The 18,973-nt window shown below is 44.1% G+C and overlaps 1 protein-coding gene across 2 annotated transcripts in view; it reads right to left on the bottom strand.

Annotated features, from left to right (window-relative positions):
- The window catches only part of LOC138265938 (zinc metalloproteinase-disintegrin-like VLAIP-B), a 206,638-nt gene that overhangs the window by 116,447 nt on the left and 71,218 nt on the right, over nt 1-18,973 (bottom strand). For both annotated transcript variants that reach the window (XM_069214137.1, XM_069214136.1), the window contains exon 4: nt 15,576-15,654. In XM_069214137.1, coding sequence (XP_069070238.1) covers nt 15,576-15,654 — 79 coding nt within the window. The remainder of the gene's footprint in view (nt 1-15,575; nt 15,655-18,973) is intronic.

The raw sequence follows: 18,973 nt of genomic DNA, 5'->3' as shown, positions 1-18,973 counted from the left end.
ATCACAGGCCTTAAATACCGATTCCACCAATCCTGATTACAGTCTGTGATGCTTTGAATTGAAGATGCAGTGTCTGAATTATGGAAGGAAACAAGGCAGGTATCCCAAATTACTTCCTTTCATGTTGTGTGGTAGTCGAAATCCATCTAAATCATTGGACTTTAATTAAAACAGATCTTTATGTTCAGTCACTCTTTAGTATTGAAATGTTGTTTGTCTTAGACTCTAACCTCACTCATTCACTCTCCTCCAACCCTTCTAAAAACTAGGTTAAACCTTCCACCTAAACTTCTGAGCACAGTAGCTTCCCTTTTACCTTCTACATATTGAAGTAAAAGATAGATATGCATTTTAGAGATTCTGGGCTTACCAATCCACCTTTAATCAAATGTAGACCAAATAACGGACTTTCTTTTTTAATGGATTCAGCACACTACTCCTACCTTTCAATCCAAAAATGTTTAGATATCACAAACTCCTAGAAATCTGTTACTTTTTCATACCGTTCCTCATCTTATTGTTGTGACTATATTAACCATGTTCTGTTTTGGGTATTTTTATGGGCGAGCAGAAAGTGCTTCGTCCATTCTGTAATCTCTCTTTGGGCTTAAAACCACACCCATGCCACGTCAGTCACTTACATTGGTTCGTGGGCTTGCCTTTTTAAATCCGCTTGCTTTCATTTGTGAAAGGCATGCATATGTCATGCCTTTTCCGGTGTTTAGCCCACCTACACAGCACCGGTAAAGTACCAAAAACATAATAGGCTCGATGTTTTCAGCCTGGCGTCCGGACTTCTTTAGCTGTTTATTTTCCACGCAGGGCGATCGCGCTGCATTTTACGTAGCGCGATAACGCTGCGTTATTTTTTGCTTTACAATGCTAATAGTTCTAACTCGAACAAATGCGAGACCCGTTGCATTGAAAATGCTTGTTTATGTATGCATGCAGGCAAGCTCAGCTCAATCCACACATGGAAATGTACTAACATGCTTTGACAGGTACCCTGGCATAAAGATTTCACAACAGCACCTTCAGGGAAGGGAAATGCTTCAGACATCTGTTTTAGGCCTTTTCAGGTCTGCCACGTATACTTTTGCATATTCAATTCTAGTCTATTCATCTGATGTTTAAAGCGCATGGCTACCCGACACAGGGCTTCCCAGCGCTAGAAGTGTTTCCCAGCAGTAAAATAAAATAAAAAAATAATGAAAAGGCAAAGAAGTAGTGAGGGCGATCTATTGGGAGGAAAATATTGAGAAAACCTGTTGAAGTTGATGACTTTTTCTCGTGTTTTCTTTAATAGCAGACAAGAATCCATCAGTTGGCAAACTGAAAAAATAAAGTGTCGCTAACTATCTGAAAACACAGGCCTCAATTGAGGCTCAATTTGTAGCACGATGCTAACAGGCTCCCCACAATTGGATTTTAAAGCCTTTCTGAAAGATAGCCACGAACGATAATTCTTTATAGGTGAAGACTGAAAAACTTCGGGCCCTGGTATGACACAGGCAGTTAGTTCTGAGATCACTGTACCATAGGCTCTGCCGAACTGATGATGCCAAATAAGCCAAAAGTAGACTTGGGTATTGCTTGTGGTCCCTTCAGGAGGGACCTCACCTGTCAGTTTGGGATGGTCTGATAGGGCATTGCACCTTCACGTCCCTTTACATTTGAAAGAAATGTTGTGTAAGATTGCAAACATGCTGACAACGCGTCCGTTCGGGAATTATTTATATCACGCCTGGCTTTTACATTTGAAAGTGTTTCTTCATTGAAAACTGGGTTAATCGATCTCGCATACAAAATAGCAAAATCGATGTGCTTTTATAAGAAACGCTAGATATGTTGTTACACTGCCACTACAAAGTCGGTTTGCAAAGGCAAAAAGACAGAATAGTGCGCCTGTAGCATTATTTGCAATAGTCATACACTTAACAGACCCTATCGCCTGATAAGATAAGAAAGCAAAACATATTTACTGGCATTACTTTCCAAAATAACACGGGATACTTGTTCCAGGCAGATCCAAGTCATGTTTCACTTCACTCCACCGCTTTCCAGTTAATAGTCTTTTTCTGGTTCTCCCAGCCCCCAGTTTTTATTTAGGCAGCATTTTAGAAAATGTTCTGTAAGTCGAACGATCGACAATGCAGCCCTTGAAATAAAAGCATTTATTGCCAGGTCCAGGTAAACAAAGCACTCACGTCTGACTATCTCCAAGATATTGGTCGTGCATTTATCACCCAACTTCCGAAAAAAAATTAAAACATGTCAAAACAATGTTGCAAATAGATAACATGAAAAGCCTGAGGCCTCTGGTGCAGTTGGGAAGGAAAACAAACATCCCAATTGAGAGTCTGCAGCAGTGCAAGGGAACAATGTTTCTCCAGAGCATCTCATCGCATTTTGCCTAAACATAAATCGCATGTTTGACAAAAGAAATAGTCACAGATGAAGCATGTGAATTTGGCTAGGAGAAGAAACACGTGTAATAGAAAGTAAATCCTCTGCCAGGAGCCATTACACGCTGTTCTTTACAGTGCCCAAGCAGAATGCCCATCGCTCTTACCATGTAAGCTCAGAGCACATCGAAATTTCCGATATTAATTCACACATTCCAGTCATCACTTTTTGTTTTTCTTAATGACACACCCTAAGAGATTCATTTATGACGGTATGTGGCCTGCACAGTTTTCTATGTATAGTGACTCATGCTGCCCCTCACTGAGGAGGCCCACAAAGCCGAAACATATTGATTGTTGCGTGTAGTCCGTTTCATAGAGGACGCAGCCTAGCACACCAGGCTGGAAAGTTACTTTTAGGGCATGGAGAATACGGATTGGACTATGGTTGGTCTAGGTTTTAATTTGACGGAAGGGAATGTTGTCCAGAGAAATTGTCAGTGGTTGAAATAATGTAGCTATCACATCCATCGCATTTCTTCAAAGAACCTTTAGAACCGATGGCATTATTTATCAGAGTGCAGAAAGCATATGTTCCAATTTACAAGAGTGCTAATCAAATAGTTCAGGATACTTCCAATCATATTTTAATCATTAAAAAAAAGCTGGAGTGCTACTAATCTTTCCATTCTCAATGTGCCATTCTGATATGTTTGCTGCTCAATAAACCAGGAAGTAAGTTGGGATCACGCTCTCTCATTGCCACAACGATTGGTAATGCAGAAAGTACATATCAAGCCAAAGCAGCACGTGCTTCCTTTGTTTCCACTATGCAGATTTAAAATCAAATTGGTTTGTTTTAGTACGTATCAGTGATCAGCAAAAATAGTACAATGTATATTTGCTCTATTCTTTTCACAGCACAGACGCTAAAAAACACGCCTCTGCATTCTTAGGCAAGTCATTTCTTCGAACACTCATATTTTATGTCGCCTGTTTGACTTGAGAATTCAGCATGGTTTGCCCGCTCTGGCAATGACCAGAGCTGGTGAATGCCACACTTCTAAGCGCTATCTGAAAACAACTGCACTGTGGGAGGAATTGCAAACTGTGCTCCAACGAGAATGTTTTTTGCTGTGTGAACACCGTATTGACTCGTTCTAACAGTCTCCCCTGGATGACGCTACTCACAAAAGAGTCCCCAGGTTTTCACCTGAAAATTACCCCGTGTGTTGTGTGCATTTCACTAACCTCTTTGTTAAACCGGTTTCTCTAGTTAAAGGCGTTAGAGCAGAACGTGTTTATAGAGCCGACATAATTGCACATTTTGACCAGGACAATACATACGCCTATGTTCATCTCGGGTTGCTGCATTGAGTGGCGTAAAGAAACGTGACCGCCGCCGCCCCCCAACTTCCAAAGTAAAAAAGGTACCCCGCCCCCTTTCCTGGCCCACCACCTACCACTTTAGACGAGGTGGGGGGGGGGGGGGGGGGGGGAGGGGCACATCTGGGGCTTATGTTATGCCACGGGCTGCATTCAGGGTCCCAATGGCCGACTATAGGGCAATAAAGCCCGATGGGCTGCGTGTGGGGTTGTTTTGTTTTGGCTGTCTGTGGGACAGTTTTAGGTCTGCTGGGTTGGTTCCGACAGTTAATTTTCCCGATATAAAAAAATGTGTACAGCAAGCTGATATCCACGGAGTCTAGGATATTGTATAAACAAGTATACAGCGTGTTTTCACAAGTTAAAAACTGCCCTAATTTATAAACATGGGCCACTTTTTTTACTTTTTCAAAATGCACATATATGCACTTTTTAAACAGCGCTAACACGGACCCCAAGGCACTGGAGAGCTTTAAAACAGCACCACACAACACTGTACAAGGTCAGATTATGTTTTTGAGTAGGTACGGTAGGTCAAGTGATTTGCCCAGCATCACAGGACGCGGTTGTGAGACGCGAGTCCGGTTTCCCAGTTCCTTAGTCGCCAGATATGGGCGTTTGACAACATCCACTTCCCGTGTGTATACTTTTGGCCGTATAGCCGACATGAGGAGGCAAGCTTTCAGAACAGGCCACGAGCCCCATATCCGCGTATTGTCCACATATGAATGGTGCGAGGGGCAGGGGTGGGAAGAGGAAGGGCTCTTAGTGTAAACGCTTTTACCAGCATTAGCATTTTTGGGCTTATATATTTCCTTATTAGATTCTCGATGCACAGCAACCTATCCTAACTAGGCCGCCACGAGAAACATAAGAACATGTCTCTGCTTGCAGTCTAGGGATCAGACCGCCTTTCCTTTCTGCATTACAAGGGAGGAGGGGCGCTGCGATGATACAATTACAGGGCGAAACGCTTCATGGTTGTCGATAGATGCAGGTAGGGCAGCTCCAGGCAAAAACTTTCCAGCAGTTGGCTCCATCAGCTCAGCTACTGCATCTGGCAAGAGCTTGGATGGCAGAAATAAAACTGTCAATATAATGAATGAACAGACTATTGCCCTAAGCCAAAAGTATCCAAAGTATGTCCAGGAGGGCTCGATCCATGCTAGAATCTTAAGATATTCACATCAGTTACATATACACACATTTAATTCAAATGGAGCTCAATCATATGGTTAGCATGTGTAAACAGGACCTGGATCCAGTCCTCCTAGCCGATGGTCACCCATGTCATAAGGGCCAGTGTTATAACGCAAAATGGGTCCTTCGACTTAGGATGAGATACTGTTAAGAAGCAACTTCTAAACTGCCAGCCGTGAGTATTTAGTCAGACCACCTCACAAATATTCTAGTGTCCAGATTGCCCTCCACATCCCTGTACTGTGCAGAGCTCTTAGGCGCCACAGCAGCAGAAGAGGCTAATGTCATACCCCTGACGTTACATGCATTGCTCTCCTTTGGTTACGAACAAATCCTGCATCTGTGGCAATTTCCAGAGTAACCTAGGAAACATTCATTTGCGCGATTGAGCCCGACACTACTAAATGTTAACCAGGGCAGGTTTACTCCTAATAAAATTACCCTATGTCATGTTTAGGCGGCGTTTCATGCCCTACAGCCCATTTTCTAAAGCAATTTATTTGAGAGATACCCGAGATGCCGGAGTCATCTGTTCTATGGTTTCCAATCTATAAAGAACACAAACGATTGTCATGTGACAAAATGTCTTATTGCAACATGGCATACCTAACCATGCCTGAGAATGTTACCCAGCTGTTTAATAAAGATGCCAACACAAGGTAAAACAAGAATTTGCAATGCAATTTGTCTCACATTTGTGAGAGTTAGAGCTATGAGGCTGTAAAATTCAGTGTCTTTTATTTATGCGTTTTGGTTTGGAGTGTAGGGGATGTATGTGGAGTGTAAATTTGTGGTTTGTATTTTGATTGTTACTGGTGGAATCGTGCAGTGTTGAATTAGGTGGTACAGGGTGCATTTGTGCTGTGGCGTTATGTGGCATGGTGAATATACATGAGTGATAGATGCATAGTTTAGATCAGTGGTTCCCGACCTGTGCTCTGGGGACCCCTGGGGGTAAGCAAAGCCTCTTCAGGGGGTCCATAACTGCTCAGAAAATTAAATAATATTAACAGATTAGGTTCCCAGATTTCAGTAATGACTTAGTGGGGGGGTCCCCCAGATTCCAATAATTATTCAGTGGGGGTCCCTGGGTTCTAGTAATGATAAAATGGGGGGTCCACAGTAGTCAAAAGGTTGGGAACCACTGGATTAGATAGAAAGTAAGCAAGAGAGGGATAGGTAGATTATTTAAGAACTAGCACAAGCTTCCCTCACACATAGTACAATGCAAGATTACACGACACAGAAGGTACAATGCAAGCTTTCCTCACATGGAAGGTAGGATGCAAAGGTCACTCAAAGAGAAGGTACAATACAAGCTTCCCTCACATAGAAGGTACAATGTAAACATCTCTCACATAGAAGGTACAATGCAAGCTTCCCTGACACAGAAGGTACAGTGCAATCTTCCCTCACAGAGAATGTACCATGTAAACTTCCCTAACACACAGCAGATACAGTGCAAGCAGCAGTGCATGCTACCCTCACACACAGCAGAGACAGCACAGGCAGCAGTGCATGCTCCCTCGCAGAGAAGGTACAATGCAAGCTTGCCTCACAGCAGATTCAGTATAGCCAGCAGTGCAAGATTCACTCACACATAGAGCATATACAACAGCACAGGCAGCAGCAGTGCAAGCTTCCCTCACACACAGCAGACAGCACAGCAGCAGTGCAAGCGTTCCTCGCACACAGGGCAGATACAGCACAGGCAGCAGCAGTGCAAGCTTCCATCACACACAACAAATATAGCACAGCAGCAGTGCAAACTTCCCTCACTGTGAGAAAGTAGCCTCTTTCTAGCCTTGTTACCCCCACTTTTGGCCTGTTTGTGAGTATATGTCAGGGTGTTTTCACTGTCTCACTGGGATCCTGCTAGCCACGGCCCAGTACTCATAGTGAAAACCCTATGTTCAGTATGTTTGTTATGTGTCACTGGGATCCTGCTAGCCAGGACCCCAGTGCTCATAAGGTTGTGACCTATATGTATGTGTTCCCTGTGTGATTCCTAACTGTCTCACTGAGGCTCTGCTAACCAGAACCTCAGTGGTTATGTTCTCTCTTTACAAATTGTCACTAACAGGCTAGTGACCAATTTCACCAATTCACATTGGCATACTGGAACACCATTATAAATCCCTAGTATATGGTACTGAGGTACCCAGGGTATTGGGGTTCCAGGAGATCCCTATGGGCTGCAGCATTTCTTTTGCCACCCATAGGGAGCTCTGACAATTCTTACACAGGCCTGCCACTGCAGCCTGAGTGAAATAACGTCCACGTTATTTCACAGCCATTTACCACTGCACTTAAGTAAATTATAAGTCACCTATATGTCTAACCTTTACCTGGTAAAGGTTGGGTGCTAAGTTACTTAGTGTGTGGGCACCCTGGCACTAGCCAACGTGCCCCCACATCGTTCAGGGCAAATTCCCCAGACTTTGTGATTGCAGGGACACCATTACACGCGTACACTATACATAGGTCACTACCTATGTATAGCGTCACAATGGTAACTCCGAACATGGCCATGTAACATGTCTAAGATCATGGAATTGTCACCCCAATGCCATCCTGGCATTGGGGAGACAATTCCATGATCCCCCAGGTCTCTAGCACAGAACCCGGGTACTGCCAACCTGCCTTTCCCGGGGTTTCACTGCAGCTGCTGCCAACTCCTCAGACAAGTTTCTGCCCTCCTGGGGTCCAGCCAGGCCTGGCCCAGGAAGGCAGAACAAAGGACCTCCACTGAGAGAGGGTGTTACACCCTCTCCCTTTGGAAAAAGGTGTCAGGGCTGGGGAGGAGTAGCCTCCCCCAGCCTCTGGAAATGCTTTGATGGGCACAGATGCTGCCCATCTCTGCATAAGCCAGTCTACACCGGTTCAGGGATCCCCCAGCCCTGCTCTGGCACGGAACTGGACAAAGGAAAGGGGAGTGACCACTCCCCTGACCTGCACCTCCCCTAGGAGGTGCCCAGAGCTCATCCAGTGTGCTCCAGACCTCTGCCATCTTGGATACAGAGGGGCTGCTGGCACACTGGACTGCTCTGAGTGGCCAGTGCCAGCAGGTGACGTCAGAGACTCCTCCTGATAGGCTCTTACCTGTGTTGCTAGCCTATCCTCCTTCCTAGGGAGCCAAACCTCCTTTTCTGGCTACAAACAGTTAGGAGCGCACCTGCCTGACATCCCAGCAATTAATCTGCCCCATTGCATCATGGTAGATGTAGTATCTTCAAAAAACGAACTCCATTAATTTTTTAATATTTCACCCTTGAGCTACTGGGCTGACGAGGTGAAATATTTAAAAATTCCCAGCACCCCGCAAATATGTTCTCTGCTGAAGAAGGGATTAACCCAGAAACACATGTGTCCAGAGATGCACAGTAAAGGCTGTACCTACTTAGAGGTGAAATATTTAAAATTTAATGGAGTTCGTTTTTTGAAGATACTACATCTACCATGATGCAATGGGGCAGATTAATTGCTGGGATGTCAGGCAGGTGCGCTCCTAACTGTTTGTGACTCCTTTTCTGGCTATTTAGGGTCTCTGCTTTGGGGAATTCTTTAGATAACGAATGCAAGAGCTCATCAGAGTTCCTCTGCATCTCTCTCTTCACCTTCTGCCACGGAATCGACCGCTGACTGCTCAGGACTCCTGCAAAACCGCAACAAAGTAGCAAAGACGACTACTGCAACCTTGTATCGCTGATCCTGCCGCCTTCTCGACTGTTTTCCTGGTGGTGCATGCTGTGGGGGTAGTCTGCCTCCTCTCTGCACTAGAAGCTCCGAAGAAATCTCCTGTGTGTCGACGGAATCTTCCCCCTGCAACCGCAGGCAACAAAAGACTGCATCACCGGTCCTCTAGGTCCCCCCTCAGCACAACGAGCGTGGTCCATGGAACTCAGCAACTCTGTCCAAGTGACTCCCACAGTCCAGTGACTCTTCAGTCCAAGTTTGGGCTTGGTCCCCTTGTTCCACAGGTACTCTCGTCTGAAAATCTACTTTGGTTGCATTGCTGGTGTTGTTCTTTCTTGCAGAATTCCCCTATCACGACTTCTGTGCTCTCTGGGGAATATAGGTGCACTTTACACCTACTGTTCAGGGTCTTGGGGTGGGCTATTTTTCTAACCCTCACTGTTTTCTTACAGTCCCAGTGACCCTCTACAAGCTCACATAGGTTTGGGGTCCATTCGTGGTTTGCATTCCACTTTTGGAGTATATGGTTTGTGTTGCCCCTATACCTATGTGCTCCTATTGCAATACATTGTAACTTTACACTGCTTGCATTACTTCCTTTTGCTATTACTGCATATTTTTGGTATTGTGTACATATATCTTCTGTATATTTGCTATCCTCATACTGAGGGTACTCGCTGAGATACTTTTGGCATATTGTCATAAAAATAAAGTACCTTTATTTTTAGTGTATCTGTGTATTGTGTTTTCTTACGACATTGTGCATATGACACCAGTGGTATAGTAGGAGCTTTGCATGTCTCCAATTCAGACTAAGCTGCTCTGCTAAGCTACCTTTTCTATCAGCCTAAGCTGCTAGACACCTCTTCTACACTAATAAGGGATAACTGGACCCGGTACAAAGTGTAAGTACCCCTTGGTACCCACTACAAGCCAGGCCAGCCTCCTACACACACACAGCAGATACAGCACAGGCAGCAGTGCATGCTTTCCTCGCACACAGAGCAGATAGAGCACAGGCAGCAGCAGTGCAAGCTTCGCTCACACACAGCAGATATAGCACAGGCAGCAGTGCAAGCTTCCCTCACACACAGCATTCAGCACAGCAGCAGTGCAAGCATCCCTCTCACACAGAGCAGACAACACAGGCAGCAGCAGTGCAAGTGTCCCTCATACACAGCACAGATACAGCACAGATACAGCACAGTGGCAGTGCAAGCTTCCCTCACACACAGCAGGTACAGCACAGGCAGCAACGGTGCATGCTTCCTTCAAACACCGCAGATACAGCACAGCAGCACTGTACGCTTCCCTCACAAAGAAGGTACAATGCAAGCTTCCCTCAGAGAGAAGGTACAGTGCAAGCATCTCCCACACAAAAGGCACAATGCTAGCTTCCCTTACAGAGAAGTTACAATGCTAGCTTCCCTTACAGAGAAGGTACAATGCAATCTTCCCTCACAGAGAAGGTACAATGCAAGCTTCCCTCACAGAGAAGGTACAATGCAAGCTTCCCTCACAGAGAAGGTACAATGCAAGCTTCCCTCACAGAGAAGGTACAATGCCTATGGGAGAGCTATTGGCAATGTGTTTTAGCCGCATTGTACACCAGTGTGGCTGCTGTTCAGCATGGCTAAAAGTTAGTGGCGTGGAGTATTGTAGAGTGAAGTGAGGTAAAGAGGAATGAGGTAGAATGGAGTGGTGTACAATGGGATTGAATGTTGTGTTTTGGGATTGGAGTGTTCACGCTGTAAAGAAATTGTAAAATAAAATAGTCAGTCATGCTTTAAGAGCTGTGCTGAAAAGGTGGTACTGCACCTTCAGGCGCTTTGAGTGATGGGAAAAATAGTGGTGGAGTACTACTCAAAGCATGAATGAGCGAGTTGCCCCTGTGTAGTTGCTATGAGGCATGCAATTTGGCATACTACATAGCTCTACTTGCCACAAGAGCTGGCTTTCAGTACTTCAGGATCAAATATAAATTTCCACAAAAGAGAAATGAATCACATCTAAAGCCTGCAGTGTTGCTGAAAAATAGCGTTGTAGTCTAAATCATTGTGGGATGGAAATATGGAGATGGTGTTCAATATTTATGGTGTCATTTTTTGTCGATATTGGTTGCAGTAGTTGGTGTATTTTATTCTGTACTGCCAGCTAGGGCCACTGTGGCGCAGATGGGGCCTTACCATTTAAGTCAGCTCCCATTCAGCCCAAGGCCAATGAATGTTTGTGAGACATGGGAGACTCAAGGGGCCCCACATCACATTCTACAGGGTGCCCCATCATCTTGCGTTACGTCACTGCTGTCAACGGAGTAAAGGCACAACATTGATTTCAAGTACTGTGACTTAGACCTATCTTCGTTTCATTCTGGAGAGGAGAGATATCTTTAAAACCATATTTTTCTGGGAAACCTCAACGTACATAACAGCAGTGCAAGGCCTCTGTTGGATCATCCTTTGTACAGATGTTAAGTCACAATGGCAGTATCCACTATCACACCCTGGATCACATATGTGGTATTAGCCCATGGAACAAAACAACTGTTCGGTGTTTGGTGCAGCTGTACTCTTTGCCTTTTGAATCCACAAACATTTCTTTAAAGAAGTCCACCATGTGGTTTACACCACGTTCGCACCTATCTGAAATACTTCAAATTTTGGCAATATCAACAAGCATCTCTTAAAAAAATGCTTTCTGAATTGGCTGGATTCACATTGACTTGTGCATAAATTATGCCAGCACTAACCACTCCTTGTGTGCAAGATACCTTTCACAGCGACTCCAGCCGGTCACGCTTACACTTGCCTATTTCAAAAAGAATACAAATCAGATGCGCAACAAAGATTACAATTTGGCCGCATGTTTCTAATGCACCGGTCCATCACAGTAGTTAACACAGCATGGTAAGACAAGGGTCTGGCCGAGAGCAAAAGTTACCTGAAAAAGTACACAGAACTTTGAGAGAGGAGTTCTGCTACACAGCGTTCCTCATGTGCCATGTCCGAGTTACGATATTTAAGATAAACTCCTGTTCAATTACATATGTTATGGACATTGTCAGTTATGTGCATGGTGAAACAGAAGAATAACAAGGGGTAATACGAAAGAAAACTTTGTTGTTACCACTGAGCGGGTACACAGAGCTGAATTCACAACTAAGTACAGCTCACTGCGTTAGCTTCTGACCACTTGGTGTGCTCTGGTGTTTAGAGATTCTAATCTTAACCGCACCTTTTATCCACGTCAATTAACGAGTATAGGGTTTGTATTCAGAATCACGGTGTCAAAAGATACTGGCTTCTCATTATTTATAGTGCCACGAAGACAACCTCAAGTGCTGCACAGAAATCTATCTTATAAATATATCTTGAAAGGTGAGGTATGTGCTGTTTTCGTTCATTTAAAAGACACACACACACACACACACACACACACACGTTGAACACTGAAAGTGCCTTGAGACACAGCCTTGAAATGTGTAGAGTGCAGAGAACATGCATGGACTGAAGATTACACATTAGAGCTATTTTAACACATGGCTAGCTGAAGTGGTTTGGGGAGGCATTGGTACTGTGTTGTAGGTAAAAGAATCCAGCTCTCAGGAGCCCTCAGGGAAAACTTCATCTTAGTATAAACAGCAAATGCTACAAAGTAACATTTACAGCCCTGTTTTTTTCTAAGATTTAGCCGCAGGGAGACAAGAACAAAGGGAAGGTGGGAGGAGGACGAAAGGAATGCAAAATAGATAAAAGAAAAAAAACACATACAATAGTCTGTGCACATTTTGTACCTCGATAGAAATCCAAACAATGCAAAAAAAATAACAAAACGAGGGATCCCATCACGGATTCTAATAAAAGCCAAAAGGGTCAAAATAAACGAGTGTGTTTTGCTCCAAAGATTTACAGCCCTCCCCCCCCCAAAGATTTAGTTGCAATGAAGTGAGGACAAAGGGCTCGGGAGGGTGGGCGTGGTGGGGTTTGGTTGGGGGGTACCAATGCAAACGAATGTCGGGGACAGCTCCTAAATAAATGAAACATGAAGCGCAGTGAAAATCTGCGTGTGCTGCTCAATGAAAAATAAATGGAACATGAAGCGGGGCGAAAAGCTGTGTGCTCTGCTTGATGAAAAATAAAAATAAATTAAACATGAAGCGCAGTGAAAAGCCACGTGCGCTTCTCAATGAAAAAAAAAAAAAAAAAAAAAAGAAGTGAAACGTGAAGCACAGCGCCCTGTAGCTGGGCGCAGTGCTGATCAAATGAAAGGCACGCATGCTGCTCAAACCAGAGCCCCCTGGGCTATAAAAGCATATCACTCGAAAATCTTTTAACACAAGCAGCTGGTCCTAGATAATACAAACAATAATTTCCAATGCAAACGGTCTCGCGTTTGATCGAGCTCGACCAATTAGCATTGTAAACTCCTAACCTGACTTTTCTTGCCACATAAATTGAAAATGAAAATAAAACAGTTTCACATAACTAAATGGACTTTTCTTGCCATATAAACTGAAAAGTAAAAGTTTCACATAAGCGAGCTGAAGGCCGCCATCAGTGCACACAAACGGAAATAACAGTTTATTCGGAGTGAAACCTATCAGCAAAAGTGCAATTATCTATGTAACCAGCAAAAGTGCAATTAACTATGTAACAGGGTCGATGTCATGCAAAGCGCTCGACTTCTGCCAAGCGAGCTCGTGCTGCGAAAAAGAGAAAAAGTAGTCCACCAACTTGACGGAAAGCAGCAAGCCTCGTATGTTTTCAGTACTTGGTCGCTGCGCTCGAGGAAGGCTAACTACCGGGAAAGGCATGAAATATGCATGCCTTCCACTAATTAAAGCAAGCAGATTTTAAAAGGCAAGCCCACGAACCAATGAAAGACACTGACGTGGCATGGGCGTGGTTTGACGCCCAAAGAGAGATAACACGGAACGGAGAGCTTTGCGCTCGCCTGTAATAAGTGCATTGAAAGTAACAGAAAAGGACAGAAGCGAACGCCTACATGCAAAAGGGGCAGTAGCCATGGGAGGGAACCAAGCACCCAAGGGAGAGACAAACACAACCAATGAATGCACTAATAAAAAGCCAGTGTTTCTGAACAGCACATAAAAGAACAAATCACAATGAGTGGGTGAAGCCAAACCTCACATATCTTCAACAGGTGGCAAAGTGACAGCGCAAGTGCTGTCTTGGCTCGACGTAAAAAGGCTTTTATGAATTTACATGTAATTTATCACACATTCATACTATTGTTAACTTAGTAACTTAGGGTTGTACTACAAAAATATGTGCCAGTTTTAGTGCTTACTAGGATTCACATGAGATTAGAAAAGGTCCTGCAAGCCACTTCTGCAATACCTACTACACAGATGCAAGTTAGGTCCATTATAATGGAAGGTGGATGTTCCCTAAATTGGATTTAAAGGAGGTAATGTATTGGACTCGCCACAAACAGCATATTGCAGATCGAGCATCAACTGCAACAAACAACAATGAGATGGATGGAATACTTAGATTAATCTTAGCCACTGGCCATTGCTCAGGTCACATTACAGTCCACTGCTTTACAGACCCAACCATGCCACACAAGAAAGAGGCTTGACTTGTGCAAATTAGCTACATCCCTACTTCCCATGAGAACAATCCGCCCGAACTTCCAGGCTTGACCCCCTCCAGAAGGCACCACTCACAAAACCCCAGATCAGTTTTGGCCTGTTGGTGCATCATCAGTACAGTGAAGCTGGAATCTTATGGCACAGTGAGCACAGAACCCACATCTATGCCATGTCTGGGAACAAAGTAATCATCAGTATCTGAGATTATTCAAGTACTCCATCCACCATTTTCTTGTTGCTGTATATCCAAGATGGAGGCACATGGATAAAAAGACATTGGAAAGAAGACACAATCTGCCTTCTCCATTTTAAAGGGGTGCCCTGGAAGTGCCATGGCAATGATGCAGGGGCCAAGCAGTCAATATCAGTGCAGGAGCACCATGCATCTCAGTCCCTGAGGTGGCCTGTGAAGATCTTACGAGTTGTGCTGCAGTATTTGACAATGTTAACACTCATATGACACCTAGAGGGGGCCTCAAATTTGGGCAGAACAATTGCACAATATACAGGTCAATAAGTAAATAACATGCCCATGACTCCACGTGCTGTGTCCCCCAAGATGTGGCTTTATGGCGTTAACTTAAAATGATTTCATGTACTACGGATAGCACTGTTGCTATCCTGCCTGGACATGTGGCAACCATCTGCATTACGCAGCCAGAGTTGAATGCTGGTGCGCACTAGAACAAACCGGAAACAGGCACCTCCATTTAGACACAAGAGGTTGTTGGAGAGAACACCACTAAAACAGGTTTGGCAGATCTACACATATGTAAAGGGTGTGATTGAAAGGAACAATTAAGGTAGGTCCGTACAATAAACAGAATGTGCAATTGACATTATTGAAGTATTACTGGTACCTGGACCTTTAAACAATGAAGCTATTAAAAGCTGGAATAACTGCCTTTTGTATCGATTGCAGATAGAAAAACAATTTGAATTTCTTCTTGTACTATTCGGCTATTAAGCTTACTAAGCAAAGTTACAAATATTCTGTTGTCTCAGATTGAGTGACATAATTCGTAATCACAGGATGTTCAGTTGATTTTTCAGGTCACTGAGCAACGACCAAGTCAAATATCACATCGTGAAGAAAATCCATATCACAATCACATTACAGAGCAGTCTCGTATTCTTTAATTTTTCTCAGTATCCCAACAATCAAGTCCCATTGCCTTACAGAAGAGCTTGATTGTCTAGAATACCGGACATATCTGCTTAAATCATTGCTTTAGATTAAATGTAGGGTGTAATATTTTAGCATACTTTACCGAAACATCAGGGGTGACTGTTATTTCTTGACCATCTGGAGAATAGTGTGTTAATGTGTAGTTCTGGCCCAAAAGATCCCTGAAAAAAAAGAGATTATTAGATGAGAAATAATTCCAATAGTTTATCAAGTCACTTAGTTTAAAGTGCCGGTATTTACAAAGTAATAACAGTAGTCTACTGGCCTGCCACCAAAAATGAAGAGAGATTATGGTACACTCCCATAAACATCAGTTTACATTGGCCATTAAGTATTGGTACATGTATCACAAATGCATACAGTAGACCTAAAACGCGAACACTCAACTTATTGCTCGTCCTTCATTTTATAAAACAATAAAGACTTAAAGTAGCTGTTTTGGTCTAAGGTATTCAGGAACTCACAGGATGGAATTGTCCCAACAGTCGTCAGCCGTTCCGAAGAGGATTGGATAAAGTAACTTTCAGACAGCATGAGAATTTTGCAAGAGAAAGCACCATATTCTTATAGCCTGAGACTGGAACTAGAGTTAGACCATTTGATGCACAGCGATATACTCAAACTGCCTCCAGTCCTCTTCAACCAATTTAATTCTGGAAACGTGATGTACCATCACTTCGATTAGTAAAACAATTTTCAAAAATGGAGGTAGTCCATCGATAATGATGTTGCCATCATCACTTAATCTGAACACAACACTTTGTCTATTTTCTCTGTTTTGTCCGTGACTTTGTGCTTTCTTTTTCTGTCCTCCCCCCCCCCCCCCCAACAGTGCTTCCAATCTTGTTCCGCTTTCTACTCTCCTTTTACCCAATTTACTACATTTCTGTTCATCCCTGTTTTATGCCTCTCTGCTTCATTTTTCTCTTCTGTTTCACCCTTATTTTGGGCCTCTTTGCTCCGTTCGTTCTTTGCTGCGATGTGTGCCTCTTTTGCTCAATTTTCTACTGTCTCTCCCTGTTTTGTGTTTCTTTGCTCCCATCTGTGTTCTAATTTGTGCCTGCTTTGTTGTGTTTCTGCTCCATTTCACCAGTCTTTGTGCCTTTTTTCTGGTCAGTTTTTCACTGTTTATGCCTCTTTGCTCTGTTTTTGTTTATTTTCTCTCCATTTTGTCCACAATAGTATGCCTCTGCTTTCCTGCCTTTTTCACCCTAACAAAGTGATGCCTACTTGTTCCCGCTCTCCACTTCATACCTCTAGGACCACTCATCTGCTTTGTGAGAAATATCATGGACTTCTTCACACCCCTTGCTATTGACGCAAACACCTTTATCTCCCTCGGAGACCTCAATTTTCACCTGGAAGACCATATCGACCTGAACTCGATTGCCCTCCAGGGAAACATCAGAGGCACTTTAAAGGACCCACCCACACCACCAGTCACCTCCTGGATGTGACTCACGTACTGCACAAACACCACAGTCAACAAGTCACCACCAATCCTCTGGATAGACCACGTCCCACAACACTACAGACCCACCCCCACCAGACCTGTCCGCCATATCTGGAAAAACACTGCAGCCTCTGCACAGTGACCCAACCAAGTAGCAGCCTGCCAGAAGATATCAAGAACTTCAACAGGTAGATCACCACCAGCTCGGACACCCGGACTCCTCTTATGTGCAACAAAATGACAAGAACTTGACCACAAGTCAGCTGGTCCACAGAGGAACTCTGGCTGATGAAGCATTACTGCAAGCAACTAGAGCAGAAGGGGAGAACAAGCAGAGACACAATGGACAGATACACCTTCACATTTGACAATACCATCAACAGCTCCAGAGCACCAAGTGCATAGCACTCGCAGACCATATGGATGTCTGCATCAACTGCAGCAAGGAATTCTTCACCATTATTAAAGATCTCACAACTCCTGCAGCCACCTCCAGCAGCATCACCTTCTCACAGGCCAGATGAAGCTTGCTCTTAGAATTGTTCTACAACAAGATCACCTCCATATACTGTAACATTGGCCCTCAGCTGGAACCCTTCACCATCACAACACAACTTCCCATTTACACCGACAAACTGACCCGGACCTTGTGGCCAGCCATCACCACAAATGAGACCATCACTACTATGAAGTCCATCCACTCCTGGGCCCTGTCTGAGTCCTGCTTCCACCACAACATGATCAAAGACTCCTACATATCAGAAAAGCTCTTACACACATCCCTAAAGGGTCAATCATCTTTGGCACCTTCCCCGCAACTTGGAAACATGCTACTGTCACACCTCTGATGAAGAAACCCTCCTCAGACCCAGCCATGCCCTCCAACTACAGACAGATCACCCATCTACCATACTCATCCAAGGTTTTAGAAAACAACTTAACATATGCTTCTCAGACCACCTCAACAACCACTAGCTCCTTGACGCCACTCAGGTCAGCTTCAGACTAAACTATAGCACAGAAACCAGACACATCACCGCCACAGACGGCATTCGCATGATCTTGGACTGCGGGGATAGTGTAACTCTGATGTGGCCATGATGCTTCTTAACCTCTTAAAAGCATTGAAAATGATCGCCCAACCTTCTCTTCAGATGCCTACACAATATCGGCATGCAAGGACCTGCTCTCAGCTGGATTTGCTCCTTTCTGATGGATAGAACTCAAGCTGTCAGCCTGGCACATTACTGCTCAGAAGCCCGCAAAATCATCTGTGGGCCAGCCCAAGGTTAGTCTCTCAACTCTACACTGTTTAACACATTAAGATCACGCTGGCCTATGTTCACACAATATCATCATCCACTTCTATGTTGACGACATGCAACTCATAATCTCCCTCTTGGACAAGAATCCCAACTCAATGACCAAGTTCACAATCTGAATGCTGGAACACCACTCCTAAAGTCCAGAAAGACTTCCCAATAGACATCATAGCATCCACCTCTCTTCTGAAGTTCTGTAAGGAGCTTCAGCCCACATTTTGTGATTCTTCCCTCCCCCTAAATCCTAGGCAAGGGTAGCCACACACACACCTGGTCAGAACCAGGATACCTTCGAGGGTGGCAGTGCGCTCTACAAATACAGTTACAATATATAACAAAGCTATCGCCATGTTAAAAATAAAATGTCAAAGTCTAGCGGTACTGGGGCTTTTACTTACTATAGGAAATTTCTACACGAGGAAGGCTAGATTAACCTTTCACCTCACTCTGAAGAAGAACCCGTGTTTCCAGATTTTTAATGTTGAATATATGCCCAGACCGGAATGCTGAAGAAGTGAGCTGGAAACCGAGCAGAATTATTCAGCACTCTTGAAAGTACAACAAAACTGTGTAAAGAGCCGGATGAGTCAGGCACAATGACAGATGCAAGTGCAAAAATGGCACACACTAGGAGACAATGCCGCTCATCGTGCAAATTTTTTCACATAATAATAGTCCACATGCCATGGATGAATAAGAGATCAC

Source organism: Pleurodeles waltl, chromosome 11 (assembly GCF_031143425.1).
Source record: "Pleurodeles waltl isolate 20211129_DDA chromosome 11, aPleWal1.hap1.20221129, whole genome shotgun sequence".
Classification (NCBI taxonomy): Eukaryota; Metazoa; Chordata; class Amphibia; order Caudata; family Salamandridae; genus Pleurodeles; species Pleurodeles waltl.
This window is presented reverse-complemented; position numbering and strand designations above follow the sequence as displayed.